We start from the raw sequence: 23,428 nt of genomic DNA on the forward strand, positions 1-23,428 counted from the left end.
GATAGGGTAAAATTCAAATCTAAATCCATCTGGCCTTAGAGCCCACTTAATTACTATTTATTTATTGACGCAACAAAAGTTTTCTGAGAAGTTATTATGTGCCAGGAGGTGCTAAGTGATGGGCTTAGTGGTAAACAAAATCGATTTATTAGACCTTTTAAATCATCTGTGGGGGACTTATTTTTTTCCCTTTTAATTTCTAATTTGTTGCAGACTCACCAGTATTTTTGTTAAAGAAATTAAAAACAGTGCAGAAATGTCTACCTGCTCTAAGTTTCCTCTCAATTTTCTTCATCTCTGCATGGTCTGGTAACAAAGGTTGGAGATCAGCGCCACCTGCAGGCCACACTGGCATAGCACTGCTCTTCAGTATCATGGCAGGCCATCTGGGGGGCTCTGTATACATCTATGTGATGAGCATGACAACTGTGGGTGGAAAATAAATTGGAGAAGACACTGGCTTGTACGTGGAGAGCAAGAACCTTCTAAGAAGGTATAATTAAGTGTTTTAGGTCACAGTCTGCCTAAGCCAGCAAGCATGAAAAGGGAGATGGGTGGTAGAGATTCAAGAGTGAAAAGGCCACATGATAGTCTAACTTTATTAAAAAATGACAATTATCCTGGAGAAGAATGGGCACTACAACTTGCTCCTCTGTCACGCTAGTCCTCTAACAGGACAGAACAGTAGGTAAAAGGCAAGTCAGGAATACTAATCACAAAAGCTTAGGGCAATGTATTTGCATGTTTTCTTTCTCCATCTCCCTGCAGACAACTGGATCACATCACACACTGGGAATGCATGCTCAGGAACTAGCAAACACTTTAATATTATCCTACTTGAAGCAGGAAGATAAAGGTACCGAAAAATATTTCAAAGCTGTGATTTATGGGTTATTTGCACCATTCTCTTACTATGGAAAGCAGAAAATTGATCACACACATGGACATTTTAGCATACTGAAATCTAAAGTACATTTACTATACTTTAAGAGTAATAAATACCACTAACTTTAAGATTTGAAAACTTATAAAGAATTTTTATATAATATAGAAAATAAAAATCCATTCCTCTTTAGAAGTTTAGAGGATGGATTTCCCAGGAATGGGCTTTAAGGTTTGCCAAAAAGTTGTGTTGGACGCACTAAACGTCTAAAAGCATCTTTCAATAGCTACTTCCAATCTTAAAGCAACTGAGCAGATAATGGCCACAATTTTCAATATTCCAACCTTTAAATTGCATTCTTTATCACCATTAGACTCAGAAATACAATGTTTTCCTGCAATTGTGGTTTATTGTAATCTTATCCATTTTCTCACAGTCCATTCAACACATTTATACTACTCCAGTAATTACCTGGAAAAACAAGTGAACAGTTTATTAAAATTAAGTGAGGGTATGGAATGTGATACAGTACAAGACACTCAAGATGAATATAATAGTACTACTCACACAAAAAGTTAAATTTCACTTCAAAAAAAATTCACAAAAGAAAAAGCGATTTCATCATTATAAAGTAAGATATTTCATGCAAAAACTCCAAAAAAAATCCCCTAACCCCTCCATCCCCCCTCCAACCTCCCAACAAAAAACTATCTGGAATATTGCCATGCTAACATATTAACCACAATATAATCATTCATAGAAAAACACCACACTAATTTAAGCAATGGATTAGATGGAACAACACAGGCTGCAATACTGTAAACTCATAGGCCACGAATAATTTTACATGATAGGCAATTCGATTCACTCATAGGGTGAAGATTATGGACTAAATGTTGAGAGACAAGGTATGTAAATATAAACTTCATTAACTCATTTCATTATCTTCTAATTATAAAATCTGGAAGCTTCCAGAACCTGAAAAATGATATAAAATTTGGCATACTCCATTTGAGTTCCAAGAAATGACTTTAGGATCATGTTTGCAATTCCTAGAGAACTGTATAAAAACCACTTAAAGGTCAGGAATTGACCTCTTAAATAATAATCACAATTTATATCATAGAAACTCCAGATATGCATTTACTCTGATTAATTCTTACTCAAGGCAAGAAACATGGTTTTCTAGCACTTTATGTACAAGTTACTGTAAAGGGCCAGTTAGTTAAGAGTCTGAATAAAATGTAAAACAAAAATAAACTGGTATAGAGTGAAGGTAAAAATCTTGCCTTGACTTATGAGGAAGACAGTCAATGAACAGACTGACAGTTTATAACTCATACCTCTGTACCAAGATGCTTTAGCATTTTTCATGGAAAAGATATTTTACATTACAAATAGGAATGACATTTTATGGGACAGCATTCTCTCCGCAGCTGCTAAACAAGCCTGGTCACCACATGGTGCACACAAAGTGTATTTCCAACTGGGTGTAACATGATGTTGAGGCAACCCAGAGCGGAAAGCACCCTTCTCACTGCACCTACCCATTCGGGAGCCTAGGAGAGAACGGGGACACCTACATTTCACGTTCTGGGTGGAGCTAACCTATGGTGCATAGACTGGCTCTAATATAGCGGTAAGGCCAAGGAAAAAGAACAGGAAAAAAATACTTAGGACAAAAAGCCCACCCATTTCCATTTGCTATTTTTCCCCATTTACATCTAAGGTGATTAGAACATACTGGAAAATTATTCAAGATTACCATTCCCACCTCTGAAATTTAATTTTCTATTTATATTCCATGAAAAGAACACCATAATTGTTCAGTGGCAGGACTTAACCTCTCTAAAAAATAAAAGCACTTGCTCTAGTTCTCACAAAATAACATGAGAATTTTTTCCAACATGAAACCCAGAGTTTGATGCCAGTAAAGAAGCATCTATAATAACCAGGACTATTATAGTTAGAGCTCTTTGGAATGTATCTTATACGAACAAAGGTAGCACAAATTAAATCCCAAGAGAATTCATGAAACAGACTCTTAAATGGGAAAGATTTCTAATGAGCGATAAATGCTTCCATTAGCAAATTAAATGTGATAATCTTTCTCAACTGACAAAGTCTCTGCTGACAAGTCAACATAGTCTCTGAAATCAAACGTAAAGATCACTCAATCATGATGACACAGAATGAAGTGCAGATGAGCGGTACATATGAAAAACCTGTAAACCGCTGCAGTTCTAAAACAGTAGGTTTATATTACAAAGCAATGTAAATAAATATTGGGCTAGTACAAAAGCTCTTATTTACAGTTTTACAAATGAAATTGTATTCAGTGTAAATGCTGTGTTTTAAAGAACACAGTACTGTATTAGTAAAATGAGTTCTGTTGAGGGGATTACAGTTTCTGTTAGAATCAATGCATGACATATAAAAGATTCAAGTTAACTGTGTATAATTTAGTACAGACAAACCCAGTTTTAACCTGGAATGGCATCTGTTAAAGTGCTGAAAAACAGGAAATATTTAGAAAACACTGTACATTATTAAAGCTTTATCAAGTCAGAGTGTTAAACTTCTTTCACATTTTTTTATCCTTTTGCCACAGGCTTGTGAACAAGATGGTTTTTCTCAGCCAAGGAGTAAAAATTAAGAGGCCACCAGCTGCTCAGATGATTTTCGGTTCAGTGAAGTTAGTTTCCTAAAATAATTATCCATCAACCGTGCCTTCAGGCCTCATAATCTGGTAAGTAATTAAATATTCTGGATAAGCCTAGAAGAGAAAGATTAATTCAAATATTGATAAACAAATTTTTTGAAAGGAGATGTCCCATAAGAGTTCCTAATCTGTAGGAAAGAGGTTCTAACTCAGTGCTATGGATCAGAATAATGTAAGGGCATTTTCTCAAAACATCCTTACCTTGATCCCAATCCCTGAGATTTGGAATCAGCAGGTCTGGAATGAATACTAAGTATGGGTTTGTCTGTTTTTAATAACTTAGGTGAGTCTGATACACATCCTCAATTCAGAGCACAATTTAGAGATGCTTTTGACTGGATCTGTGTCACTAAGAGCAAAACGGAATTACGCATTTCTTTCCTATAGATAGGTCAACTATTGAATATAGGATTCTGATTAATTGTAGTTTAGAAAAGCTGGAAAAAAAAATCCAGTAAAACTGGCAATATCTAAATATAACCTGCTGTATTTATCATATACCAATGGTATTTTCCTCATTGTTTTTAAAAAATACACTTGAAGTATGTGTTTAAGGGTAAAGAAACATGCCTATGTTCCTAAGGGTAAAGGAACTGTGTTCTCAAACATTAAAAAAAAAAATTAAAAAAAAAAAAGTGTACACACACACTCAGGAGAGAGAAATTGATAAAGGAGGATATTAAAATGTTAACACTTGGAAAATCTGGGTAAAGGGCATAAGGGAATTCTCTTTATTTCTGCAACTTTCCTATAAATCTGAAATTATTAAAAAGAAAAAAAAGAAAAAGGAACGCACTCCTTAAGGCAACACACCTTATTAATTTAAGAGAATAGCAAGAAGAAGTTAAAGTATGGCTCTAAAGCGTTTTTGAAGATAAAAAAATAAAATTAAATTACCTGCTCTCCTCTGTAAATAACATATTCAGCTAATGCGAGGCCATTTACACTGGGTCGACCAGTGACTGAATGATGTCCTGGAGGAGAATGTGCCATTTTCATTGCACTGAACTGCAGGAATGACTTTCCCAAGGTTACACGGCAAAAGAGCAGCTGCCTATAATGTGAAAAGGAAAAGATCTCTCTGAACACAAGGTAGCATATGACAATTTTATCTGTGTATGCTGCATAAACTTTTTAATGCATTCATACATAAATACTTAGGAATGCTTTATCATTTTACCCTTAAAAGAACTTTATGAAAATGTCTACTACTGTGCTCATTAATGAAGGAATTTGCCATTTTAATTAACTGTTAGACCTGAAAATGTAATAACCTTACAGATATACAGACTCAGCCATCCTGTTTGTATCCAAGCAAAAGCACCAATCATAGCCCAAGAGGGAAGGAGGAGATTTAAGGGGATTCCATGAAGTGGCTTGCAAAGAGGACGTTTTTCCAACTAGGTCCAGAGGAGTCCACCTACAAAATATATTTGAAATCCCATTCTCTTCTCTTAAATTTTCACCTGGACTATAAAAATGACCTCTGAATTCGTCTTCCTTTTTCTACTCTAATTCATGTCTAAATTACTTTTCATCCAAGCAATCAGTGGATTCAGAAAAGAAACAAAAACAAAAAAACATAAATCAGATCACATAACTTTTCTGCTTAGTCCCTTTCAGAGGCTGCCCAATGTACTTAGAAGAATATCTAAATTAATTACAATGGCTCCAAATCCTTTTATCTTGTGTTCTTTATACCACAGACACATGTTCTTTTTTCATACAGGTCAAACCTTCTTACCCCATGGCTATCATACATGTTGCATGTTTCCTCTACCATGTAGAATGGCATCTATTTTACTGCTCTTCAACTAGCTAACACTCACTTCGCAGGTTTCAGCTGCAATGTCACTTTCTCAGCTAGGTCTTCCTGTACCTAAAGTTTAAGTAGGTTTCTCTCCCATTCCCCTCAGGCACATGATTAGCCTTCCTAAGTCTCAATGAACTGGCCCTCCCACCCTTCCTTTAGTTCCTTCACTGTTTTATCTCTTTTCTTTTCAGAGGAGACAAAAGGAGATTTTGGTGAAACAGTTGATAATTCTATTCTCCAAACAGATGCTTTCTATACTTTTTTTCCCTAAATATGCCTGTTGGAAACTTTCTTAGCATTTCTAAGAGATTTCCTATTATAGTCACAATCAGTCCTGTGATAAACCAGAATATAGAAGTCTTATGTTTCCAAACCAAATGTTCTGCTCCAAAGACAGTTAAAAGAGTTACTAGAACATTGCTTATTACTAATAACCAGAACTATTTAGCTTCCAGAATACCGTCGGCAGCCGCCCGTCTCGAGAGACGATGGTGTAGCTTCTTAAGAGTCTATCTGAACCGCCAAGAATGGCTGTGCAGTCCGACTCGGGAGTGACACGGTATCTGTCTCCTCCCGTGTTGAATCGACATCTTGCGATGACGCTGGAGTGTCCACTCCAGTGAAGCTGAAGCTACAGAGCCTGGGCAGGGTGATATGGAGGGTCTGCTGTTGCCCATGCAGCAGACCCCCCCTCTCTTCGCAGCTGAAGGGTCCAAGGGAAAGACGGAGTCGATACAGCTTGGCTTCAGGTGCGCCGCAGGAGTTGCCGGTATTGACTACAACGTCAAACCGCCTTAGGGACTCCGGCTCCGGATTTTCTGTCGGGGTTTACTCCCTTAGCCTTTCCCCTGAAGAGGTATGCCGCAAGGCAGCGGAGGTTTTTTGGAATCAGAGTTTTCCTTCTCTGTTCCAGAATATATGACAAGTAAAAACAGTAGTGTTCAACTTATAGGCTCTCAAGAAATTATAAGCCTCCTAACCAGTCCAATTTATGATCTAAAATAGAAGTGGGTGGAAGGTCATACCCAGGAGGGCTGACTTTAGACACCTACACAAGTCTAAATTTAGGGGGAAAACAAGAAGAACAACAAAACAAAAATAGACATCTCTCTCCAGGACTATAGTTCTTCACCTTGGTAACCTTTCAAAGTCAGCTGGGAAGCCTTTAAAAATCCAAATGGCCAGACCATACCCCAGACCAATTAAATAAGGATGTCAGGGGAGGGGGAACAAACAGTTTTTAAAGCTTTATGTGCTGCCAAGACTGAGAACTACTACTCTAGGGTTTTTTCTAGATCATTGATCAGAAGCATCAGTAACACCCGAGACCTTGGTAGAAATTCAAGTTTTAGGGCCCACCCCAGATCTATTAAATCAGCAACTCAGAAGATAGGGCCTAGGAATTTGGACTTCAACCAGATTGCTAATGTTTGATAACTACTGCTCCAGAACTTTATAAGAAATGCCCTAACTGTAGGATAAATCTCAATAATTAATCTTACTAGATTTTTCAAATGGCAAAAGATAATTTATTTATCTGTGAGGAGTTTACCAATTAGAGCCAAGTTAGTGTGTCATCCTTGTGCTGGGGCCATGCTAATTTTCTCTGTATCATTCCAATTTTAGTAGTGTTGCTGAAGTGAGCACACAAAGTAGTTGTTTGATAATTATGTACTTTCTAAAGGATCAATGTGTTGTATTATAACTTTTCAAGTAGGAAATCACAAATTGAGGATTAGGGTCATATCAAAACGAAGAGACTCCCTTATGCATTGCTATGAAATAATTAGGCTTGGCAAGTAATACAATTTTAGCATGTAAATACTAGAATTTTTGGAGTCCACAATATTCAAGAGCCACAATGAAATCTCTTATCTTTAAAGCACCAAATGTACTAATAATTACATGAGTTAAACAGATCAAGTGCTTATAACTGTGCTTGGCCCATAAAGACCATTAGATAAATACTAGTTATTATAACTGGTGAGAGGGTCAAAAGCAACCCAAAACACATCTATCTTGGATTCCTAAAATTGTCCAAGATGATGCGTTGCCCCCCCAAAATTTGAAATATGAAACCAGTTCTTAATCTGATTCTTATCAAAATAAATGAGAACAAGTCAGCTCTTACCTGTGGCAAATGTAACAAGATCTGTCTTTGTGAACTGGACACCCAGTACCTCCTCCAATTCCATATACGTACTGATTGCTTTTGGAAGAGTTTTCGGCAAAATAAATTCCAGCTCCAAACATGCCACCGATGTAGGCATGCCTTTCATCAAAGCCTTTATGGATAATTGCATTCACAAAGGGAGACCCTAAAGTACATACAGATGAATAACAATTTAAAATTATCTAAGAAGAAAAACAAAAACTAAAGCCTCTTACAAGTTAAAATTCTTAAACATACATACACAACCACTACAATAAAACAAAATAAAGGATAACAAGTTAACTGTCAGCGGTTCACTACTTTAAATAACTATTTTAGAGGAATTGAGAAAGTAAATGTTCTAAAAAGGTGGTGGTGGTTCAGCTGCCATATACAGATTTAGTTAGAATAGTAAGCAGATCACTTGAAATACCAATGCTAGAGTTATCAAATTCTAGACCCTAAATCCATACAAATCAGAACGAAGAGTCTTATAATTCCCCTAATACAGCAAGGCTGATTAGGGCTTACAATGACACCAATGTCTATGGACTTTTTTTAGATATCAGCAGTGGCCACAGTTGTCTTCTCATGTTCATTCTCTTTATACCTCATCTCTCATACCCTTCCAATGCTCTGTCTTTCATCATCTACTTCAATAGATTCCATCTGCAAGAGTAGTGTGCCCTCATTCCCAGCATATTGACTTCTTTCTCCTTTGTCCTTGCATGAGTGCAAAGAAGGTGAGCTTAGCCAAAGGAGAGGAAGTACTGAGCATGGGAACCAGGCCAGTGAGTGAGTCAGGGTGGGAGCTGGGAAAAGCTAATATAACATAACTGATTCATCAACATCAGTGTCCCTGTTCATAAAGGGACAGGAAAATACAATGAATTCCACTGTACAGAAATACTGAAGAATAGAATCACTTATTTGAAACTAGAAAACCAAAACCATTTAAAACAGAAAAACCATTCTTTATAGCCATTAAGTCAACACGTAAGTATTTTGCTTTGTGCCAAGGGAGTATCATGGTAACTTTTAGGGTTTTGGAATGAGAAATACCATTAAGATATTTTACACCATTTCAGACTGCAATAGTCGTTCTTCCAAGTATTGTGAAATTTAAATGCTGTGTTTTATGGAACTTCACAGGTCTCTAAAAATTTTCTGCAATCAAGGCCAAATGAAGGAACAGATCTGAGCTACTATGGGTTATGTGCTTGAAGACTTGATAATACTACATTAATATTTACATTTACTATAAACTTGAAAGACCAATTAACACCTGCCAACTTCCAACACTAAAAAAAACCAAAAACCACCCAGAAATGTCAACAGTTGTAAGTAATGGTGCTCTCAATTCAACAGAAGTTTTCAGAAAACATAAAAGTTCAATGACAATAGCGCATGACAAGTTAAATGTAGTTTTGACACTTAAGAGTCAATGCAAGAACAGAATGCATATATTCTTCTCAAGTAATTTGCAAATCTTATTTTAATTTTAACACAATCAACTAGTTAAAAATAAAACAATTTCTCAGAGTGATCAAACTAAGCAAAATCTACTATATAAAGAAAAATGGAAAATATGAATAGTCAACATTCCCATGTCTACATTTTTTCCATTATGGTAATTCTATTTATAAATAATCCATTGTAAAATATACAAATTCAAAAGAGGTTGAAAATACAAACATAAATGTAAAATTTACATAAATGTTTATTTTTTAAAAAATGACACAAGGGCCCTGACTGGTGTGGTTCAGATGTTTGCACGTGTGCCGCAAAGCAAAAGGTTGCTGGTTTGATTCCCAGTCAGGACACATCCCTGGGTTGCGGGTTTGGTCCCTGGTCAGGGTGCATGAGGCAACTGATGGATATTTCTCTCTCACATCAGTGTTTTTCTCCCTTTCTCCACTCCTTCCCATCTCTTTAAAAGTAAATAAATAAAATCTTAAAAATAAAATAAAATAACACGAGGACTATACAGATTATTATTTCATATTTGACAAAAAACTATTCTTTCTTAAAAAATTTTATTTTTGATTTTAGAGAAAGATCAATGAGAGAGAGAAACATCAATTGGTTGCCTTCTGTATGCACCCTGACTGGGTGGGTACCAAACTTGCAACCCAGGCATGTGCTCTGACGATGAATTGAACCAGTGACCTTTTGGTGTATGGGACGATACCCAACCAACTAAGCCATACCTGACAAAAACTATTCTAGCATAGAGAATGATTGTAGGGTAGGAGGAAAGGAATCTTACCATGAAATAGCATTCTCTCATTTGCATGGTTGTGGTTTTCTTCAGAAACTTCTTTTCTCCTGTGAGTGTATCTTTCCCATAGTTTCTTGTTACAAACTTTCTGAATCTAAAAAAGAAACCAGAAAAATAATATCTTTAGTTCATAATAATTACTTTCTTATTTATCTTAACCAAAAATGGGCCACATAGCCAGAAGAGGCAAAACATTTCTATAAAATGTAAACTGTGTTATTTTAGTCAACTAAAAATACTTTGTCACAACCATAAATATGGAAATATAGCTACATTTCGGAAACTGAAAACATCAAAGGGAAAAAAGCTACATATGGCCATATGTAAAAGTCAATAATACCATTAATTGATTAAAATACTTCCATTCTCATTACTTTACAATTATTACTAAATACCTCTAAATCAGATATGTTGAGTTCTGTATGTAAGTATTAAAAAGAGAATATTATATCTACCCCCCTCGATTTATCTGGCTCTAACTACGATCTTTATCTGTTCTTAATTAGAAATATTTTAAATAGCCACACCAAAAAATATTCTTAAAATATACACACACATACCCCCTATTACTCATTCTACCTTTCCCTATCCCTCCAGTTTCTAAAATTTTTGTCTGGAGAAGGGTTAAAAATGGATGCTAGTCTCATTTGGAGTATTTGCAATGTTAACTTTCACAACTCTACAGGTGTTTCTTAGCTGTGTTTAAAGGTGCTACAGCCTCCTGCTGGTCCTGGAGTACATCTGGGAGCTGAAAATAATTCAGTATACTGCCATGGACAAAATCAAGGAACACTACTGGCACAAAGAGATCTCATTTAGGTAAAAAAGTAACAAATATAAAAGTCTCGTCACTGAGAAATTTTTTTTATTAAATATTGCATTAAAGTACCATTATAGAGGAAGAAAGAGCATACCTTTCTCAAATTTAACTTCCATTCCTAAGCTGTTCAAAAATTAATTTGAAGTAAACGTGATTAATTATGGTTCTGGGCTTTGAACACTATGTTCTCAGCAAACGTCATTTTTACTAACGTATTACCTTGAGAATATTGTATCTGTTGAAGATTCCACCTGCATGACCCCCGTCTCTGTGCTCTCGGACTGTACTTTGCATCTGAGGGAAAAATATTTCAAATATTTAGCATTTGTGTCTTTTCTGATTTGGTGAACATGGTTCTTGACTTATATGATTCTATTTTTGAGAACATAAAATGAGTTTTTAATACTTTTGTCATTTAAGAAATATGAGTTCTATAAGTTCACAATTACTTTTTTCTAGTGATGGCTGTTAGCTAGTACAATCAATCTGAAAACAGTATACATAGGTGAAAACTATGTAATGCAAACTGAAGGAAGGAAAAAACTGGATTCATAGGTGAGCTAAACATATAGAGCTAACCACTTGATATACTAAAAACAAAGATTTATTTGTTTACATTTGTTTTGTCCTAATAAAGTACAATTTGTTTTCATCGAGAGCTGGAGTTTCTTGGGTTTTAGAACTAAATCTCACTCAATTTTTATCTTTGTACTCAACCCACACATATATAGGGTACATGTTCTTTGAAGTGTAAGGCACTATTAAAGATTTCAGTGGGGCCCTGACCAATGTGGCTCAGTTGGCTGGGTGTCATCTGCAAAGCAAAGGGTGGCTGGTTCTGGGATTGCAGATTCAGTCCCTGATTAGGGTGCATATGAAACACAACAGATACATGTTTCTGTCCCTCCCTTCCTCTCTCTGATAAAATCTTAAAAAAGTAATTAAAAATAAGATTTCAGTAGATCTGTGAATTTTATAGAAGAAATGTTGGAAGACAAATTTTCTGGATAAGTGTCATCCACTGTCCTGTCTGGGTCTTGTCTGAGATACTGGGCTTTGCAACTACCTTCATGAAGGGAGGGTGACATTAGCATCTTCTTTCAAATAACAGCAACCTCCGTGTTAGTATTAACTGGAATGCTGAACCAAGTTACCAAAATTAAGGTTTATTAAGGGAGTGTATCTTAAATGCTGATTTGGACAGTTTTCCAGATAGAAAAGAGTTAGGGACAATTAAAATACCCTATTACATTTTCAAGTAGACCTGAAAACCTCCAGGGAACTTAGTTATTGAACCAACATTTATTTAAGGTATGTGAACATACCTCTTCCTCCACAGACTGAAACTCTTTATCCTCAGGAGACAGATCTATGAGAATTGTTCCACTTCCAGAAGTGTTCAGAGTTAAGTATGGGTTAAGACCTATCAAATGAAATTTGAAGGTAAAAATTCATTTGCAAAAAAGAAAACAAAAAAACCATCAACCAAAAATAATCTGATTTATCTGATGCTTACTACCAATTTTTAAAAACTTTTTAGATTTCACCAGTTTTTCCCACTAATGTTCTTTTTCTGTTCCAGGATCCAAATCAGAACATCACACTGCATTTAAACTACTAGTTTTTGACTTGACAAGTCACAAGGATTTTATGGGAATGGTTCAGAAAATCTTTCTATTCTTTATCCTGTATTCTTAATGAGTCTGTCTTCTTCAAATTATCTCCTTTACTGAATGTACAGCCCCTTCAGCATTTAGTCCCTTTATCTTTTGTAAGTATGACGAAGAATTACGATGGAAACTTGCATGACCTCAACTAATTTTAAATCATCCTAGAATGAGAAGTCCATAATGTTCACTAACTACTGAATGCTTATTCTAACCCATAGTAGAGTCTTTAATCCAATGCAATGAATTTGTCATATTTCCTAATATTAATGGTCCAGACAGACATATTTTTTCTAATTTTACTCTCCAAATCTTTTAAAATGCAATTTTAAACAGAATCTCCCCATGTATTTGGTAATTTGTAACAATTCTCCTTTAATCTCTACAAGAAATCCAAAGCTCTGCTGCTTTCCCAGGTAGGGATCAAATTCTTTACTGCTAGGTCAGTGCATGGCAGTTTGCCTCTAGAAATTAAGAGCACTACTCTAATTCTGAATTTTGGTCTGAATAACTGGATTACCATCAACATGCCAAAACTCTGATAAAGACTTATAGGTATGGCTGAATTGCAATGTCTATAGGAATTAGAGAGACTACATAGAGGTGACTATTTTACAGAATAAAGACTGTCACAAATACTTGACTAAGGCATCTTTGGACTATCCTGAAGAAAGACGCTTATTAGTGTTGTAATATCAGGACAAATAATATATTGACTTGATGCACTAAATAATAAGTCAGGACCAGAGGTGGCATGGGGATACAAACACTTGCCACTTGGGGGCAGTGTCTCTGTTTCCATCATTGTTTCCTGAGCTTTTCAAAGCAGTCTTAGTAACTGTGTGCCAGATACTATGATGTCTTTCATGTAAAACACTGCCTACTTTCCTTTTAACCTGGCTCTTTCCTAAATGACCCTTGTTCCACGTATGCCATCACACTTGCTACCCTACCAAAGGGTAGTGTTGTAGGAGTCATGATGCAGTGTCACGAAGGCAGTGTTGTAGGAGGGTCCTAGTTTCTCTTCATTTCTGTTGCTCTTTATATTGTATACTAACATTCCAGGGAGCCATGGGTTTTCCTTCCTCTTTATCTTATGAAAATTTTTCATCTATACTATAAATATCCAAGACTCTCTTACATTTGAAATATTCTGCCCTAGACCCTACCAGACAAGTAGAGTGCATCTACCTTTAATTGATCCTAAACCAGAATCCCAGTTTAAAGTATTCTTTACTTTGAATCACCTAATTTTTAGAGGTACTCTTTTTCCCCTTCCTCAAGGGATAGACCCTATCCTGTCAGGTATACAGTTTTTCCTGAAAATTCCTTCATTTTTGCTAGTAGAGGTTTATCTTTAACCGTAGTTGTACAGCCAGGACTTCAGTGATCGGTTGCTTCTGACGCCAGGGTAAATCACTTCTTCAATTTAACAATGAAGTTAAAATGTTATTTTTGACACTCAAATTAATTCACCTTTTTTACCGAGGACCTGGTACATACAAAGTGCTAACATCTGTTGAACAAATGCAATCTGTATTTTCTTAAGTATCAACATCCAGGAGAAATAAAATGTTATTTAACTGTGTTTTGTTAAATTTCCTCAGTTGCAACATTATTGTTTCCCAATATCTTCACTGCAAGTGTTTAAAATTTAGCTCTTTACAACAAAATAGATTTATAAACCATTTTATGGGCAAGCCTGAATACCTAGTCATTACCTATTACCATAAGACAAGATAGTCAAGTTTTAGATCACTTAGAATAAAAATCTTAGAGCTAGAATAACTTCGGAAACAACTGCGTAGAAATAACAGAAATAACTTCAGAGCTAAAGCAGTTCTCAAGTTTCTGAATGGCCCAGGAATTTTACAGTAAACAGCAGCAGCTCAGGAAGCTTAATAGTAGCAGAATTAAGACTCGATTCCAGGTTTCCTGAAGCTCTTTGTATCAAATGGACTAGTACAGATTTTTAAATTATCAGTTGGTAAATTAAATTGAGGACCACCTTTATGGAAACTGTTAAACTGACAATAGCAATGATTTAAAATGAAATACCTTGTTGTCCCGAGATAAGTCTCTCAACTCCTTTAATTAATTTGTGTCTATGTCCATAGGCATTGATTCCAATTTCCTTCAGCTCTTTGTGCCCCATCTCAACTAATACATCCAAAGTGATCTTAAAAAAGAGGATAAAATTGTTTAGAAGTCTTATTATTTATTTGGTGGACATTGATATATTGGTGATCTCACAATGTATTCGATTCACACGTTTACTTCAAATTAATTTTTGAACAGCTTAGGAATGAAAGTAAGTCAGTTAAACTGAAACTGAATACGAAAAGCTACAGCTAATTAGCTAATAGCTAATTTAATTAAACAAAGTTGAGTCACAAACTACTGAAAAGATTGTTATCATTTAGTTTAAGAACCCGAGAAGAACTGCAAAAAATAAAAAAAGCACTTTCAAATTAATCACACTCAGGTACAGTTTTGTATCTTTTCCACCGTCCCTCTACATTCAGCCCTTTTATACAATGCTTCTTTCAGGTTCCACTTTGTGAAACTAAAGACATTTTAAAAAATCCTCTTCTATTTACACATGTTCCATTAAGCTCTCCCTGATGATTCCAGCTCACAGTAATCTTTTCTTTCTTTGACTTTCCAAAATCCATGCAAAAAACTTAACTCTTCATATGTTCTTGTTATAGATCCATAGCTAGTACAAGAGTTCCTTAGGGTATAAGTCTATAATAACTATATGTTCTGAACCAAAAATCTGTAATTATATTGTAACAGACTACTGTAAACTGGGACTATTCCAGAGAAGCCTAGATATATAGCTGGCATACCTATATAGCGGCTAGTGAAGTGTCAGGCTTACAGTGACTAACGCAACAGATCTAAACAAATAGGGTTGAGTAAGATAAACTTTTCATTCAAGAAAGTTATTTTACTATTACTATACGAAAGTCAATTTTGATGCGCTAATAAACTGAACAGAAATTTCAAGATCAAGCCAAATTAGAAAAGTAACTGATTTCCAGTCTCTTAAAAAAGAAAAAAAAAAAAAAAAAAATCCCCCTTCTGCCCCCAAACAAGCTGAGCATTTCAAGCATGTCCTATGATCCATAAAACTCCAAACCAAGCATAACAATCCATCAACTCACCTGTTCTCTCTCAAATATATCCATTAGGTGCTCAAGCCCAAGATTCCTTACAAATTGAGTTATGCTAAAATCTACACCTGGAACTGGAAAATAAGAAATCCGGAAGAACAACAAAAAAATTCACATCAGAATAGTAGATATGAACATCATCAGAAAGTCATGTAATATTACTATATACATGAAGAAACTAAAAATGAAGCAAAATATTAATAGCTACTTTGGATATAATACTGAAAAAATGTCAAAAATTGCAAAGAGAATGCTCTAAGAGTTCATAATTAGAAGAAAAAGTTAATCAACAAGACACTCTCAGGTTAAAAAAATCTTTTCATTAGAAAATTTATTTTTAATTATCTTTAAAATAAGTTTTCATAGAACTGAAACTATTATATGTCAATTTTATCTCCACTAAAAATAAATATCCCAATATTTGAGGATGTAAATTACTTCACAAAAAATTTATGAAAAAAGTTTTATAATGTTACATAAGGTGAGATAAGTTTTGAAAGGAAAAAGGTAAAAAGAAGAGCTTTTAGATACTGCAGGTATGTGTATCTTTTTAACTTTTTAAAAAATCATCTTAAGTTGGGTATTTTGATACAGGATAAAATGTACTCCCGAACTCTGAATAATATACTGGAAGAGGTAAAGAAAGGCATAATTACTCAACCAAAATGGTTTCTAAGTCTTTAAAAAAGCATATTTACATCTAAAGGGTGGGTTAGCAGCATCAAGTCTCAACCTGGAAGGAGAAGGAGTCATAAGGAAATATAATAATGTAAGAAAAATAATAAAAGGCTAAAACTTTTAGACTATGTTAATCTGATATTAAGTTATATTTAAAGTTAAAAAATGACTTTTTAGCATTATAAATGTCAAATATGTGCCTACAATGTGAGTTAGAAAGTTATTTTTACAGAATCTCACCCTCTTTTTTCTCCAAACTGGAAGCACCCTCGGTTCCACTTGAACTAACCACTGAAGACAGCTCAGAAAAACTCCCAGATAAGTTATCAAGACTGCTGGCTGCAGAAAGGCTTGATGGGCTGGATGGACCCGAAGACAGAGCATCTGCAGTGGCTCCTGGGCCTCTTATGCCGTTGAGCACTTGAGGTTTGTAACAAGAAGGCAGAGCAGAAGGGGGCATGGCTGCTGCCAGGAGGGCACTGACGTCATCTGCCTGGGTTACATGTCAAGAGACAAAATCTGTAATAAGCACACTTTTAAATTCTACTCTAGAATAGAATACATTTTAAATAGAACGCATTTTAAAATATGACAAAACCCCAGTACATTTGTACTAGAATTGCTTTTAATATAAAAATGATCATTTTAAAAAGTGAAGCAAGCGATATTCAGCTATACTGTTATAAAATATAAAACAATTCAGAACATCTCTTTTAAGACACAGAATCAAAGCTATTAAATGTGACAAAGCATGAAAAGAATAATAATTTTGATACATTTGAAATTATCAATGGTTTCATCTTAATTTGTAAAGATTTTAAAAAATTTTCTATTTCTTCCATTACCACTTATCCCCTCTATACCCTCTGCCACTTCCACCAACCCCATCCTCCTGGCAATCACCACACTGTTGTTCGTGTCCATGATTTCTTTCTTTCTTTTACTTGACCCATCTCCGCACTCCCAACCCCCACAGCTGTCGGCCTACTCTCTATCTATGAGTCTGTCTCTGTTTTGCTTGTTAGTTCAGTTTGTTTTGAAAAGATCAATTTAAAGAGGTAAGAGCTTTTAACACTCACAATTACTCTGAAAGAAGTAATTCAACTTACATGGAACTTTAACAAACACAACGATTGTTTCTTGGAAAATATTCAATAATATATTTGTTCCTCAAAACTGAACATTTTGAAGGGAGGTAACAAAGATAATCATTTTATCAAATTTGCTAGAAATGAAAAAAATCCCCAAATTTACTGGTACATTAATTTGTTTAATTAGTGACATATACAATTCTTTCCCACTGCTCAATTAAGACACTAAGTAGTTAACATTCAGCAAGAAGTGAATCAGTACTTGTTTTCATGGTTAGTCATTTATACTACCTATTCTGATCTTCAATTTTTTGTTCCCCTGAGTCTGAGAACTCTCATGGGATTCACAGTTTGTAAATAACATTTTAAAATAACATTAGCACTATTTATTGGGTGTTTTATTTTTTAAAATATTTTTAAAATTTATTTTTAGAGAGAGAGGAAGGGAGAGAAACATCAATGTGTGGTTGCCTCTCGCATGCCCCCAACTGGGACCTGGCCCGCACCCCAGGCATGTGCCCTGACTGGGAATCAAACCAGCAACTTTTCGGTTCACAGGCCAGCACTCAATCCACTGAGCCACACCAGCCAGGGCTATTGGGTGTTTTTTATGTATCTGTTACATGTCAGGTAATAGTACCTTAAGTACACTATTACCCTCTTTAATTCTCACATTAACCAGATATATTTTATCCCCATTTATTGATGAAGTAACTGAGGTTTAGAAGTTAGGCAACTTGCAAGACTGTACAACTATAAGTGGAAGAGTTGGAATTCTAAGGCACCCTGACTCTAAAGCCCACATATATTCTCTAGAGCACTATGTTTCATTGTCTGTTATATCTGGTGGACTAATAAATGAGTGGATTGAACACGAAAAGTTCACTTTGAAGGTAGTTTGGAACGGGAAAGACTAACTTGAAAAAAAATGTTGCAAATGTGGTTGGGCTGTCACCCTGAGAAAAATCTATGTAACCCCCAATGCAACCAAACTGAATTAGCTTCTTGATGTTAACTTGTAACAATGGACTCTCCCTCTCGGTAGAGAGCAGTCTGCAGAAGAGACTTCCCTTCCTACCTCAAGAATTTTTACTCCCTTTCCCTCCATTGTTCTGGTCAATTTCCTAGTGGTGGAGCCAAGAGAGACACCTGTGTTACAGTGGTCAAAGCAGGTAGAGGCTAGAGCAGACTCCTACGGGAGTTCCCTTAAGAGGGGAAAAGACTTCTGTAGAAAACTAGAGGAACAAACTTGTTTTGTGATCAGTTTTAGTGGGGTAAGAAAAAGGAACTTTGGGATGAGGTAGTGTGGAAGGGAATCTACTAGAAGCGGGCTTTGTGGCTGCACCTTGAGGGCCATGTTCCCAGCAGGAGAGATTCATCAAGGCCCATGTCCTGTACTGCCTTGCACCACATGCGCTGTAACAGCGTTTGGTGGGGGCCTGCGCCTGTTGTTTCCTAACTAATGTAAGCAGCTATACCTTATACATCTCTTTCCATTTCCCAAACTATTTAAAACACAGTAACAGATAATCCTATTTAGTTATTATATTTTAACACCAAAAAGTCCTACATTTAAATAGGGCTAAAAACCAGATTTTACACATTCACCATGAAGACATTTTATATATACCAAGGGTATTTTTTAAAAGTGAGAAAAGCATTGAGATTTTTCAAAGAGCCCATCACTTACTGAAACTAAATCTAAAGGTGTTTGTCCTTCCTGATTTTTAAGAGTAGGATCAGCTCCATGGGCCAACAATAAAGCACAAAGCTGTGTTCGTCCCTTTTGGGCTGCTTCATGCAAAGGTGTAAAAGCCCATTTGTCCGTGGCATTGACACATGCATTATACTTTATTAGTAAAGCTGCTACATCTACATGCTGTAAAAGAAGATATTTCTGTTACAGTCTGAAATTTTATCACACTTGAGTTTCTGAAAAGAAACTAGCCATATACCTATTTTTCCTTGTTTTCATACTTAGACTGGAAAAGAAAAACTATTTCTCCCCAACATTATAATTTATGGGTAGTTAATTTAAAATTGCAGTAGACATTTAAATTATTTGAGAAACTACCTAGAAAATATGAAGAATTCTACAAAGGAAGGCACTAAACCAATATGACTTCTTAACAATTTCTCAATTATTTAGGTGTTGTAACTCCTGAACATCAACGTATACATCAGCAACCTTCCTCAATTATTCAAATTACACTACTGAGGAGAGTCAATACTGGTTGTGACATTTAGGGCTATAAAGTCAGGAAAAACTTATCTGAACCTACAGATTCCTATGAATCCCAGTGAATTCGTGGCAACAACAAACACATAAACATTAACAGCTCAGAGAAAATAAGAGGTGGGACGGCAATAAATGAAAAATGTGCTGCGCATCACACAACAAGCTTACAACAGGTTCAAAACTAAAACTTGGAAGTTATTTAACCTCTTTAGTCCTCATATTTACTTCTCTATAAAATGAGGAAGTCAAACAATAACGATTGAACTGCAATAACGATTTTCACTTTGAAAATCTCAGCGACTTTTAAAGGTAACATGAAGAACTTACCCCGTAAGATGCTGCATTATGTAAAGGAATAAGTCCTCCTTTGTCTTGGGCATTCACATCAGCTCCATGTTGTAACAAGTACTCTGCAACTTCTAGATTATTATAACCAGCTGGTTTAGAAAAGAAGTAAAATTACTTTTAATGGTTAAGATAAAAATTACATAAATTTTAGAAATCTGAAATTCCCCATTGGAGTCTATTAAACATTTATCTGGCCTCAAGCTAGACGCCCTCAGTTATGATACCCATTTGTTTTAGAGCCTCTGATTGATTTGCCTGTATCTTTTAAAACCTTCTTACCAAAGTCCCTGCCTTCATGGTTGTTATAGACAACTTCTAGAACTCAGATGGTCTTAAGGGCTATAAGAAAAAGGCATTCAAACATATAAAAGCTAAATTAGGAACATAAATGGCTGGCAGAGCAGGAGACAGCTACCCAGTATGGGTCTCAGGACCCCAATTCCTCAAAATGCCACAAGGTCAGGCTTTCTGCTAGAGAACGCAGTGGTGCACATCTCTACAAGTCTGACAGCAGAGCCTACTTGTTGTTATGAAGTGAAACTTACTATTTTATAAATGTCATAAGCTCTCCAGCTGTCATCTTAGGAACTGTCATCTTTCTTAGTACATATTGTTATGGTGAAGTATATTTTGACACATTCATAGATTGAAAGCAAATCTAGAACCTGGCTAAAATAAAACCAGATATGACTTGAAACTTTAAAAAAGTTCAAAATATTTTATTCACATTTATTTTCTTATTGTAGTTTTCTTTTTTGAAGGATCTAAAGCAAACATTTTTTATTAAGATCAAATAAAGAAAATCAAAACTATAAAACTGTCATAAACTAAGTATTACACTGAATCCAAAAGTGCTTCCAGGTCTCAAGGTATAATACTGCCCAGATGGGCAGAAATATTTTGTGCATACAGCATATTTACCACTTACAAAGACAACAGACTTAACTAGTAATGTTAAATGTTCTAGATTAAGCTTCCATAAAAATATAAAAAGCTAATATAAATAAATCAGACATTAGGTCACATCTTGTTTTGCATGAACTAGAAACTCCTGATTTCCAGTAGAAGTAGAAAAGCTTTTCCTCACCATGTTAGCATTTGTGGCTTATCATTTCCAAAATTCTCTAAAAGACAAAGAGATGGGGTAATTCTTCTCCTTGGGTAGTGGGGTACCAACTTACATGGGGTGAGAATTTAAAGGTAAAAATTATATATAATCAAAATTATCCCTTAAATACTAGGACCACATTCAGTTACTCATACTGAGACTGAAATGAACTGGGAGAAGAGTAGATTTCCATTTCCCATATTACAGAGAGGCAGAAACACCTGCATTACTATTTTCTCTTTTTAAACCATGAATGTTTAGATAAAGTTTAGACTCAAATATGTCTATGACACAAGTCCACTGAATATTAGCTGTGGCTCAGTGGTTTTAATGGCCCATTCTCTAGCATCTTTGATGCACTTGAAAAAGCTGTACTGAAACCACAATGCTGTATGCCTGCACTAAAACAAAGGTGCATAGTAGCAACTTTTTGAAAACTTAGAACAAATGCTATATACTCAAGTATGCTCTCCAAAATTCCTATGTTGAAGCTCTAACCACCAGTACCTTAGAATGTGACTATTTACAGACAGGGCCTCTAAAGAGGCAATTAAGTTAAAATGAAGCCATTTAGAGTAGGTCCTAATCCAATCTGATTGATTTCTTATAAGAGAAGTTTAGGACCTATAGACAGAGACACAGGAATGTGTGCACAACAAAGAAAAGGTCATGTGAGGACACAGTGAGAAGGTGGTCATCTGCTAGCCAAGGAGAGGGGCCTCAGGAGAAACCAATCCTTAACATCTTGATCTCCAGAACTGTGAGAAAATACATTTCTGTTGTTTAAGCCACCAGTCTGCAGTATTTTGTAACAAATACAAGAAATAACTTTGGCAGGAGGTTTATGTAACTTCTGAAAGTCTTTTAAGATTTATTTTTCTGTTTGTGCTTAACAGCTATCATCAGAAGAATGGAAAGCTTTAGCTTCCCATGAGGAAGGCTGGCTCAAGCAGGCATATTTTTCAAGTTTCTGTACCCAAAACTCAAGCACCAAAGATGATTCAAATAATATGGTGACCTGAAATGAAAGTTCCAAAGTACATGATGAGTTGCAGAGACTCTTTCAATTATTCTTACTGAATGTAACATACTAGTACTGAAGTGAATATGAAGTACAGTTGCCCTGTACAGATACACTAGAGTGTAACAGTGGTATTAGATTTTGACTTGAATTCTTTATGTTTACTTGTGGAAAATATTTCACTCAGGTATAATGAATCTTAGATGTCACCAGCCTAAATGTGTGGAACTTCATTGCCTTACCTGCCAAATGTAAAGGTGTTGAATGTCGGCCTTGGGTATCACGGCAATTTACATTATCAGGAGAAGACAATTTCTTTACTCTGGCTAAACAACCCTTCTTGGCAGCATCTAACAAAGCTGAATCTCCCCTAAGTAGATCTTGGATATCAGTATCTCCATCTTTAACAAGATCCAAAGGAGTATTGCCATCCCTGTTTTTCTTTGTAGGATCTGCACCATGCTGGGCATGTGAAAAAGAGGAAAAGAGGAATTGACTTAAAGTTTGTCCTTGGTCAATGAGAAAACAGTCAATGTAACTATATTTAAAAAACGATTTTCCACTGAGACTATTAACATGATTGTTATTAATGTTTATTTAATATACAGAAAACCATAAAGAAGAATATAGAGGTTGTTAAATATTATTGAGCTTTTATAATGCAATACTAGTCAAAAACTTAAACTACATTGAAGTATTTCATTAAAAATTAACTTCCATGTATGTCATTTTTAGTTTTCATAAAACATTGAAATAAAAAATAAATTTAACTTATTTTTGTTTTTACTGTAAAATATCTACACTGGTACCTGTATTGAACCAGTGCTATCAACTCTATTTATGTTAAATAAATCTGACCTATAAATCACACAATCCATTAACTATTTTGAAGTTAAAGTTCTAAATAAGAAAATTAACATTTATCAGAGAACTATTTATTATATGATACCTGACTTTATACAATAATAAATCTATATGTGGCAAACATACTTGTTACAGAAACAGGGGAGTCCAAAAACAAACCCCAGAGTTTGCGGCTGGGAGATAGGGAGCAGGAAGCAGCTTTCAGGATGCCCTTGCATGCCTGGAGCTAGCGGCTGGATACATTGTTGCAAAGATCCGCTTTACTTCCAAGACTCATGAAGATGGGAGGGATCTTGGACTGTGGGCTGGGACGGAAGAAGCAGACAGAGCCTACGGAGGGTTCTGTGAATGGTCAGAACTGTTTGCAACACCCACTGCGTGAGAGGACGCAGGGGGAGAGAGGAGGCAGGGAGGAAGAGAAGCAGCTGCGGACATTTTGGGCTCTCTCTGGCCCTCATGCCCTCACTCTCTGGCTCTTGTGGGTTCCCTCCATCTGGCTTGGAGAAGGGATCTCCAGGCTGCTTAAAGAAGAGGCTCTTGCCAGACTGCTTTGAGAAGGAGA

At 35.6% G+C, this 23,428-nt stretch overlaps 1 protein-coding gene and 1 non-coding gene across 4 annotated transcripts in view; both read right to left on the minus strand.

The window, feature by feature from the left end:
- Positions 1–2,415: 2,415 nt before the first annotated feature.
- The window catches only part of TNKS2 (tankyrase 2), a 55,715-nt gene continuing 34,702 nt past the window's right edge, over positions 2,416–23,428 (minus strand). For 2 of the 3 annotated variants that reach the window (XM_090277979.1, XM_090277977.1), the window contains 12 exons: positions 22,245–22,464; positions 19,853–19,962; positions 18,977–19,165; positions 16,436–16,688; positions 15,509–15,591; positions 14,397–14,517; positions 11,997–12,094; positions 10,891–10,965; positions 9,840–9,945; positions 7,550–7,736; positions 4,503–4,659; positions 2,416–3,659 (listed from right to left, as the gene is read on the minus strand). In XM_090277979.1, the coding sequence (XP_090134105.1) occupies positions 3,597–3,659; positions 4,503–4,659; positions 7,550–7,736; positions 9,840–9,945; positions 10,891–10,965; positions 11,997–12,094; positions 14,397–14,517; positions 15,509–15,591; positions 16,436–16,688; positions 18,977–19,165; positions 19,853–19,962; positions 22,245–22,464 (1,662 nt within the window). In that variant the 3' untranslated portion in view covers positions 2,416–3,596. The remainder of the gene's footprint in view (positions 3,660–4,502; positions 4,660–7,549; positions 7,737–9,839; positions 9,946–10,890; positions 10,966–11,996; positions 12,095–14,396; positions 14,518–15,508; positions 15,592–16,435; positions 16,689–18,976; positions 19,166–19,852; positions 19,963–22,244; positions 22,465–23,428) is intronic. The other variant, XM_090277978.1, reaches the window with a different exon arrangement.
- On the minus strand, positions 6,961–7,065 carry LOC150009985 (U6 spliceosomal RNA). The gene has a single exon (XR_016511498.1). It is a non-coding gene; the product is annotated as a U6 spliceosomal RNA (small nuclear RNA).

Source organism: Furipterus horrens, unplaced genomic scaffold (genome assembly GCF_987537825.1).
Source record: "Furipterus horrens unplaced genomic scaffold, mFurHor1.1.pri manual_scaffold_5, whole genome shotgun sequence".
NCBI classification, from domain to species: domain Eukaryota; kingdom Metazoa; phylum Chordata; class Mammalia; order Chiroptera; family Furipteridae; genus Furipterus; species Furipterus horrens.